The following is a 9024-nucleotide window of genomic DNA, read 5'->3' as shown; positions in this document are numbered from 1 at the left end:
GGGGCCCCCTACTCGTCGCCTGCTGCTGCTGCTGCCGCAGGCATGCAGCAGCAGCAGCAGCAACAACAGTTGTTCTTCCTTCTTTGTTAAGATCATCATCAAGGGGTTTAAAGCCGACATCCTTTTACCCCTCAGCCTTCTGCAGCAGCGGAAGAAGCAACAGCAGCAGCAGCAGCAGCAGAATCAACAGTTTGCTGCTTCTTCGATGCTTATTCTCCTTCGTAGGCGACTAATAGCAGCAGACAGGAGAAAGCCAACAAGAACAAAGGAATAAAAAGAAGCTACAGAGAAGCTGAGGGCCCCTGGGTGGTGCAGCAGCAGACAGTAGAGCAGCAGCAGCAGCAGCAGCAGCAACAGCAAATTCAATTGAAGGGAACAGAGGTTTGCTGATGAGTATATCGAAAGGGTCTGTGGCTGTGCTCTGCGCCGCCAGCGCAGTCGTTGGAGCGACAGCAGCAGCAGCAGTGCTGCTGCTCTGCAACCGCCACCAGCAGCAGCAGCAACAGCAGCAACAGCAGCAGCAACAGCAGCAGCAGCAGCAGCAGGAAATATCTGAGAGCTGCCCTGGCCCTGAGAGCGAAAACGCTGGCCTTGCTGCGGGTTGCGCGGGCTGCCCTGGCCGCAGCCTCTGCTTAGCAGCGAAAGGCAACAATGCAGCAGCAGCAGCAGCAGCAGCAGCATCAGGAGCGGGGGAGCCAGCAGCAGCAGCAGCAGCAAAGGAGTCACCGCAGCAGCAGAAGAGTCCTGAGATAGCAGAGAAGCTAAAAAACGTAAAAAACAAAATAATTGTTTTATCGGGCAAAGGAGGCGTTGGTAAATCCACCGTCGCCTCTCAACTAGGTAGGGTTTAGGGTTTAGGGTTTAGGGTTTAGGGTTTAGGGTTTCTGAATTGCTGTTGTTGTAAAGATTTGCATAATAGGTATTTCTGACTGTCTTCGTTCGTCTGTGCGCTGCTTCTGCTGCTGCTGCTGCTTCTTCCTCTGCTGCTACTACTACTACTACCATTGCTGCTGCTGCTGCTGTTGCTGCTGCTGCTGCTGCTGTTGCTGCAGGGTGGACTCTGAACAGCTTGGGTTATTCGGTGGGTTTGTGCGACATGGATCTGTGCGGGCCTTCGCTGCCGCTGATGCTGCAGCAGCAAAACACAGATGTATATCAAAGTGCTGAGGGCTGGGAACCCGCATTCGTCCGTCCTGATCTCTGCCTCATCTCCATCGGTATATCGAACAACACTCCCTACGGTTTAGGGTTTAGGGTTTAGGGTTTAGAGGGCTGTCATGGTTTTCAGGGTTTAGAGGGTTCTCAGGGTCTTGAGGGCTTTGAGGGTCTTGAGGGTTTAGGGTTTCGAGGGTTTAGGGTTTAGAGGCTTTATGGGGTTTAAGGGTTAGGGTATATAGGGTTTAGGGTATACGGTTTATAGTGCGTAGGGTTTATAGTGTTTACGGTTTAGGGTTTAGAGGGTTTGCGGTTTAGGGTTTAGAGGGTTTGTGGTTTAGGGTTTATAGGGTCTGTGGTTTAGGGTTTATAGGGTCTGTGGTTTAGGGTTAATAGTGTGTATGGTTTAGGGTTTAGAGGGTTTGTGGTTTAGGGTTTAGGGTTTGTGGTTTAGGGTTTTTGCTGCCTGAGGGGGACAGCGCGGTGGTGTGGCGGGGCCCTAAGAAGCATCTGCTCATCAAAGCCTTTCTTAACAACGTCAACTGGGGGGCCCTCGACTTCCTTATTGTAGATACACCTCCAGGTAAGATATACACACAGCTGGCTAGCTAGCTAGCCAGCTAGCTAGCTAGCTAGCTGGATAGATAGAGGGGGGTATATGTCGATGAAGAGGGAGAGACAGCGCAGAATGAGGCATGCTAAGTAGGGTTTAGGGTTTAGGGTTTAGGGTTTAGGTTTAGGTCTAACGGAGTTGCTGCCTTTTCTCTAAGAAATGGCTGAGGCTAAGGAGAAGCCAAGTAGCTAGCTAGCTAGCCCCACAGCTAGCTAGCCAGGGAGGTATCTCCCCTAGTAGCTAGCCCACCAGATAGCTAACTAGCTCGATAGCTAGTTAGCTATCTAGCTAGCTAGCTAGCTGTCTAACTAGTTAGCTAGGTAGGTAGATAACTAGCTAGGTAGGTAGGTGGATAACTAGCTAGCTAGGTGGCTAGCTAGCTGGTCAGCTAGCTATTTGTTATGTGTCTAAGGGACGTCTGACGAGCACATTTCGCTGTCTTCGCTGCTGGAGGCCAACGGCGCGGTGGTTGTGACAACCCCTCAAGAGGCAGCACTGCAAGATGTCCGCAAACAAATCAACTTCTGGTCAGTTAGGGTTTAGGGTTTAGGGTTTAGGGTTTAGGGTTTAGGGTCTTATGGCTGAGGGTTTAGAGTTTAGGGTTTGGGGTTCAGGCTTTTGGGGTTTGGGTGTGGCGGCTAGGGTTTAGGGCGTAGGGTGTACGGTGTTCTCTAGAGGGTGTACGGTTTAGCGTTTACGCATTAGGGTTTAGGGTTTAGGGTTTAGGCCGATGCCTGCTCTATTTGAGTTTGGTGTGTGGGGCTGCTCCCTATCGAGTTGCCTCTTCCTTCTCATACTAACTAACAAACTGGCTAGCTAGCTAGCTGGCTATCCAGCCAGCGCTCTAGTTAGCTAGCTAGCTACATATAGTTAGCTATACATAGCTAGCTAGCTAGCTAGCTAGCTATCTGTGGAGTGTATGGGTTTGGTTTGCTCAGCCGCAAGGTGAATTTGCCGGTGTTGGGGGTCGTTGAGAATATGACGGAGTCTCTCTTCGCTGAAGGGCCTCACAAGGGGGGAGCTCAGGTGCGAGCGAATAGCTAGCTAGCTAGCTAGCTAGCTGGCTGGCTAGCTGGCTAGACACAGAAGCAACTGGCCAGCTGGCTAGCTAGCTATAGAAGCAACTAGTTAGCTAGCTAGCTAGAGAAACAGATAGCTGCTGCTGGAAGCAGCTCGCTAGCTAGTTAGTTAGAGAAGCAGCTAGCCAGCTAGCTAGCTAGCTAGCAAACAAAAGAGGCAGATGGCTGGCTGACAACGCTGGCTGATGAGGCAGGTAGCTAGCTAGCTAGCTGCCTTGCTAGACAGGGATCTAGCTAGCTAGCCAGTTAGATGCCTGTCTCACCAGCTAGCTAGACAACCGGCTAGCTACCTAAACAGCCAGCTGTACAACTAGAAAACCCAGCTAGCTAGCTAGCTAGCTAGCCAGCTAGCTAAGTATGCTGAAGTGAGTATGTGTGATGCATGCAGCAAATGTGCGAAGATATGAATGTCCCCTTCGCAGGGAGAATACCCCTAGAGAAGCAGGTAAATCTTTGTTTGGTGTTTGTTTGTTTGTTTGTTTTGTTTTATTTGTTTGTATTATTATTATTATTTAGTTGTCTCTTTACTTGTTTGCTTCTGTATTTGTTTATATTTGTGTGTCTCTTTATTTGCTTGTTTATATTTGTTCGTCTCTTTATTTGTTTTACTCTCGTTCTTTGTTTCTGCTGCTGCTGCTGCTTCTAATGCTGCTGATATTCCTGCTGTTGCTGCTGCTGTTGCTGCTGCTGCTGCAGTTGCTGCAGGCTTGTGAGGAGGGTTACGCGGTTGTGGAGAATCATCCGCAGTCTTCTGCTGCTGCTGCCTTTCGCAGCCTCAGCAGCTACATCATAAAGTGTACAGGCACAGACCCCCCACCCGAGCAGTAGCAGCAGCAGCAGCAGGAGTAGCAGCAGCAGCAGCAGGAGTAGCAGCAGCAGGAGTATCAGCAGCAGCAGAAGCAGGTGTAGCAGAGTCTAGCTAGGGAGGGACCCACTCACTCGCCCATGCAGCTGCGGCATCAACGGGCGTTGTAGCGGCAGCCGCAGCAACAACTGCAGCAGCAGCAGCAGCAGCAGCAGTTGCTGCAGCAGCAGCAGACGAAGACAACGTTGCTGTTGCACTGCATTTATTTTGGGGTGCTGTTGTTTGCCATATAAAGACAAAAAAATATTCTTTTAGACACACCTTATGACATTTGCGCCTGCTGCAGCAGCAGCAGCAGCAAGTGCTGCTGCTGCTGCTGCTGCTGCTGCGAAGGCCTGCAGCAGCGGCCGCAGCAGCAGCAGCAGCCGCCTAGCAGCAGCCCAGCAGCAGCACTTGCTGCTGCTGCTGGCAACTGAGATTCCAACTCGTTAGCCTGGTTGAGGTTCTTCAGCGTTACTGCTGCTGTTGTTGCTGCTGCTGCTGCTGCTCCTCCTACTACTGTTCCTGCTGCTGTTCCTGTTGCTGCTGCTGTTGGTGGTGCACAGCACGCAGAGTGCAAATATTGCATTGAAGCTGCTGCATCGGACTGCAGCAGCAGCAGGAGGAGCGACAGCAGCAGCAGCAGTCAGTGCTGCTGCAGCAGCAGCAGCAGGAACAGCAGGAATACAAGTCAGCGGGAGTTGAGGTTTTGCTGCAGGGCTTTATATGCCTTATTGATGTTTAGGGTTTTGTTGCTGCTGCTGTTGCAGAGACGCAGCTAAGGGAGGTGCTTCTTCTTTGTCTTTCTTTAATGCCGAGCTGCCTATACACCCCAGCGCCGCTTCTGCGGCCACCGCACAGAGAGACAAAATAATAATAATAAACCCTTATACAAGGATGCCTAGGGTTTAGGGTTTCCGGGGGAGGGTTTAGGGTTTAGGGTTTAGCCCTTAAACTTTAGATATTAGGGTTTAGGGCTGAGGGCGTACCCTTTAGGGTTTAGGATTTAGGGTTTTAGGGTTTACGCTTTAATATTTAGGATTTTAGGGTTTAGGGTTTAGGATTTGGTGCTGCGCACCGTCAAGGGCCTCCAGACGACGCAGCAGCGGCGCCTCAACGAGCTGGCGGTGCCCCAGGCGTTCAAAGCTGCAGCAGCAGCAGCAACAGCAGCAGCAACCAGGGATGCAGCAGCAAGAAGTGCTGCAGCGGCAACAACAGGGCTCTACCAGCAACAGCCGCAGCACCAGCAGCAGTAGCAACACTTGCAGCAGCAGCAGCAACAGCAGCAGCAACAGCAGCAGAAGGGGATGTCTGACGAGGAGAGCAAAGACAGCGTAGTCTTTAAATCGCAGCCTTCAGCTTTTACCGCAACCTGCAGCAGCAGCAGCAACAACAACAGCAGCAATAGCAACAAAGAGATAAGAAGGGCACGGCACAGCGCGGGTTGCAGGAAAAACGATAGGAGATGCAGCAGCAACAGCAGCAGCAGAAACTGCAGCAGTTTCAGCAGAGGCAACGGGCTCAGCAGCAGCAGCGGCAGCAAGTGCAGCAAGAGCAACAACAGCAACAGCAGCAACAACAGCAGCACGCGCAGCAGCAGCAAGTGCAGCTGGAGTAGCAAATACGGTAGCAACAACCGCGCGAACAGCAACAAGTGCAGCAGCAACATTAGCAGCGGCATCAGCAAATGCAGCAGCAACAGCAGCATCAGCAAGTGCAGCAGCAGCTGACTGTGTCTGCAAGCGCCAGCAGCAATTGTTTATGCTTTATATTTCGCCTAGAGAGATAAAATAAAATATTTTGCAAGTGAGAAGGCAGCAGCGGATACACCTGACGGCGAGCACTGCAGCAGAGACCTGCAGCAAATGCTTCCTGCAGCAGCAAAAGCAGCAGCAAGCGCAAGAGCCGCAAATACACCAGCATCAGCAGCAGCAAGTGCAGCAGCAGCACTGCAGCACCAGCAGAAGGCCAACAGCAAACTAAGAGCAGCAAATCCAATGGCAGCAATCAGAGAGCAGCAGGAAGAGGAGCAACTGCACAACACCAGCACCAAAGCAGCAGCAGCGAAACAGCAGCAGCAACAACAGCAGCAGCGCGAGCGCAGCAGCAAGGGAGCCGCAGCAAAGGAGCAGCAGCACAGAGCAGCAGCAAAGCAGCAGCAACAAACCCGGAAACGAACAAACAAACAAATAAACAAACAAACATGAAAAAAAGAAGCAAACAAACAACACAGGGGGCACGACCTCCAGGTGCAGCAGCAGAAGCAGCAGCAGCAGCAGGTGCAGCAGCAGCAATGAGTGTATATCTGAGGCCTACCAGAACGCAAGAAGGAGGAGGGACCTCTGCATATCCCAACGCTGTAGCAGCAAGCGCCGCACTCCTACAAACAGCAGCAGCAGCAACAGCAGCAGCAGCAGCAACAGCAGCAGCAGCAACAGCAGCAGCAGCAGATCTTATCTGTTGTTTGCATGCGCCCCCCACCGCAACATGGAGATAATAACACCAACAAAAAAATAATAACAGCACTAAAACAATTATATGTATAAAACAAAAAAATAAATAAAATAAATAAAATAAAATAAAATAGAGCAGCAGCAGCAGCAGCAAGAAGAGGAAGCAGAAAAATAGCATAAAACCTCTGACGAACTTGGAGTTAAAGAGAGGCTGCAGGCGCAGCAGCAAATGGCTGCACACGGACTGCAGCAGCAGCGCAGCACTTCGTGCCTCCTCAAACGATGCAGCAGATGGAGAATACCTGCTGCTGCTGTTGCTGTTGCTGTTGCTGTTGCTGCTGCTGCTGGGGATGGTGTCCCCGTTCCTATTGCTGCTTCTGCTGTTGCGGGTTGCGGTACCGGTGCTGCTGCTGTTGCTGCTGCTGCTGCTGCTGCTGCTGCTGCTGCGCGTCCAAGGTGAGAAGAGGACGGCGCAGTGGAGTGCAGCGCGGGCCATTTCCTCAGGCTGAATAAAAGTAACTTTGAACCTCCTAATTTGCTGCTGCTGTTGCTTTTGCTGCTGCTGCTGCTGCTGCTGCTGCTGCTGGTCTTGCTGCAGCTGCTGCTGCTCTTGCCGTAGAATGCAGCGCAAGTCCCTACTAAATATGAGAGACAGCTCCAGGGCCAACGACAAAGCTATTGGGGTGACACAAGCCGCAGCAGCAACAGCAGCAGCAGCACCAGTCTCCTTTACCTGCTGCTGCTCCTGCCTTCCCTGCTGCAGAATCCTCTGCGGCTGCTGCTGCTGCTGCTGCTGTTGCGCTAATGTGCAAGCGTCAGCTCCTAGCAGCGCCAAGTGCCACCGAGTGCTTTGCTGCTGCTGCTGCTGCTGCTGTTCTCTAGTAGGCAAACCATCTGCCTGCGTGCTGCTGCTGCTGCTGCTGCTGCTATCTTTCTCAAGCAGGCGGTAGAACGCCGGGGGAAAGACAGCCCCTGCTGCACTGAACACTGCGGTGTCTGTGCTGCTGCTCTCTCCTTCCGGTGCCTCAGCAGCAGCAGCAGCAGCAGCAGAAGGCCCAGGAGCATAGGGCGCAGCAGCAGCAGACGGAGGGGTAACGGCAGCAGCATCAGCAGCAGCAGCAGTAGGCGCAGCAGATGCAGCAGTAGCAGCAGGTGCTGCTGCAGTCGGCAGCCACCAGGGGGAGTGCAGCAGACGATGGAAGGTGCGGAGCCTCGCGAGGCTCTTTAATATCTGCGTGAGCTGCTGAGCATTGATCACCCCTTGCTGCTGCTGCTGCTGCTGCTGCTCCCATTGCTGCTGCTGCTGCTGCTGCTGTTGCTGTTGCTGCTGCACGCTTCTGTTGTGCTCCCGCAGCAACACGAGCAGGCGCAGAAGCATGTGGCGGCACAAAATCAGATCTTGCTGTTCTCTGATACTGCTGCTGCTGCTGCTGCTGCTTTTGCTGCTGCTGCTGCTTTTGCTGCTGCTGCTTACAAGGAAATAGCCGAGAGCAACGAGCTGCTGCGCAGTCATCTCCCCAACAGGGGAGGCGACAAGAGCTGCTGCAGCAGAGCGCAGCAGGTGGCGAGATGCTGCTGCTGCTGCTGCTTCTGCTTGTGCTGCTGTTTCTGCTGCTGCTTCTGCTGTTGCTGTGCCTGCTGGTCTGTCTCCTGCTGCTGCTGCTGCAGCTCCCCGGTGTCGCTGTAAAATTCGCGTGCAGTGGGGTGAAATACTGCTGCTGCTGTTACTGCTGCTGCTGCTGCTGCTGCTGCTGCTGCTGCTGCTCTCACCCCCATCCTCTGACCGTTCCTGCTGCTGTCCCTGCTGCACCCCTTCCTGCGGCAGCAGCAGCCGCTGCTGCTGTCGCTGCACCTGGAAGAACTGCTGCTGCTGAGTTTGCTGCTGTAGCGAAGCAGCAGCACTGCAGCCGCTGCCGCTGATCTCCAGCTGCTGCCTGCTCATAATAAAGGGGGCAGCCTTCCACCACCGCTGCAGCTGATGCCTCTCTGCTGCTGACGCTGCTGCTGCTGCTGCTGCTGCTGCTGCTGCTGGCCCGTTCTCAGAAACACGCGGCAGACGCGGCTGCAGTCTAAGCTCATGAAATAAAGGCAGCATTACAACAGAAGAAGCAGCTGCACCTGTTGCTGCTGCTGTTGCTACTGTCGTTGTTGCTGCTATTGGTGCTGCTGCTACTGCTGCTGTTGGTGCTGCTGCTGATGGTGCTGCGGATGCTGCTGCTGTTGCTGCACCGGTGCTGCTGCTGTCAGAGACAACTTCGCCCGTGGTTGCGCTGCTGTGTGGTAGAGCAGCAGCAGCAGCAGCTGCTGCTGCTGCTGCTGCTGCTGTTTCTGGTGCAGCAACACGGTGGAAGTGGGCACGGCCAAGCAAAGCCGCACCCCAAATAACAGGGGGTGCTGTTGTTGTTGTTGCTGCTGTTTCTGCTGCTGCTGCAGGGGTTGCTGCCACACGGCAAATTCCTTCTCTAAGGCGCTGCATCTTATCAAAGCAGCAGCAGCAGCAGCAGCGGCAGCAGCTCACGTTTACGGCAGCTAGTACATACTAACCCTGGTAAGGGGCAGAAGAAGCAGCAAACGCAGCAGCAGCAGCCGGAAGTCCCCTGCTGGACAGAGACAGAGAGGGGGAGCAGCAGCCCTTCTCACTGTTGTTAATGCCTCCTCAGCTGCAGCAGCAGAAGCTGCGAACTGCTGTTGCTGCTGCAGCTGCTGTTGCTGCTGCAGCTGCTGCAGCTGGTGCAATCTGCGAACTGCTGTTGCTGCTGCAGCCGTTACTGCTGTAGCTGTTAAAGCAGCAGCTACTGCTGCTATTGATACCGCAGCTGTTGCTGCTACTTATATTGGTGCTGCAGCAGCTACGCCACTGTAACTGCTGCAGCTGCTCTA

General features: G+C 53.5%; 2 protein-coding genes across 2 annotated transcripts; one reads left to right on the top strand and one right to left on the bottom strand.

The window, feature by feature from the left end:
* Positions 1–389: 389 nt before the first annotated feature.
* Positions 390–4947, top strand: EAH_00019740 (nucleotide-binding protein, putative; the record flags this gene model as incomplete). Its single annotated transcript, XM_013397267.1, has 7 exons — positions 390–840; positions 1053–1217; positions 1610–1738; positions 2181–2295; positions 2707–2794; positions 3236–3292; positions 4753–4947. The coding sequence occupies 7 exons, from the start codon at positions 390–392 to the stop codon at positions 4945–4947; spliced, it is 1200 nt and encodes a 399-aa protein (XP_013252721.1).
* A 503-nt stretch (positions 4948–5450) lies between these two features.
* EAH_00019730 (hypothetical protein, conserved) lies at positions 5451–8620 on the bottom strand (the record flags this gene model as incomplete). The annotated part of the gene is made up of 3 exons (XM_013397266.1): positions 5451–5468; positions 6008–6071; positions 6339–8620. 3 exons carry the CDS (start codon positions 8618–8620, stop codon positions 5451–5453), a joined length of 2364 nt encoding a protein of 787 aa, XP_013252720.1.
* Between the last annotated feature and the right edge of the window lie 404 nt (positions 8621–9024).

The sequence above is a fragment of the Eimeria acervulina genome, genomic scaffold, assembly GCF_000499425.1.
Source record: "Eimeria acervulina Houghton genomic scaffold, Eah_scaff134, whole genome shotgun sequence".
Classification (NCBI taxonomy): Eukaryota; Apicomplexa; class Conoidasida; order Eucoccidiorida; family Eimeriidae; genus Eimeria; species Eimeria acervulina.
The sequence above is the reverse complement of the archived record's forward strand: the minus strand, read 5'-3'. Positions and strand labels throughout refer to the sequence as shown.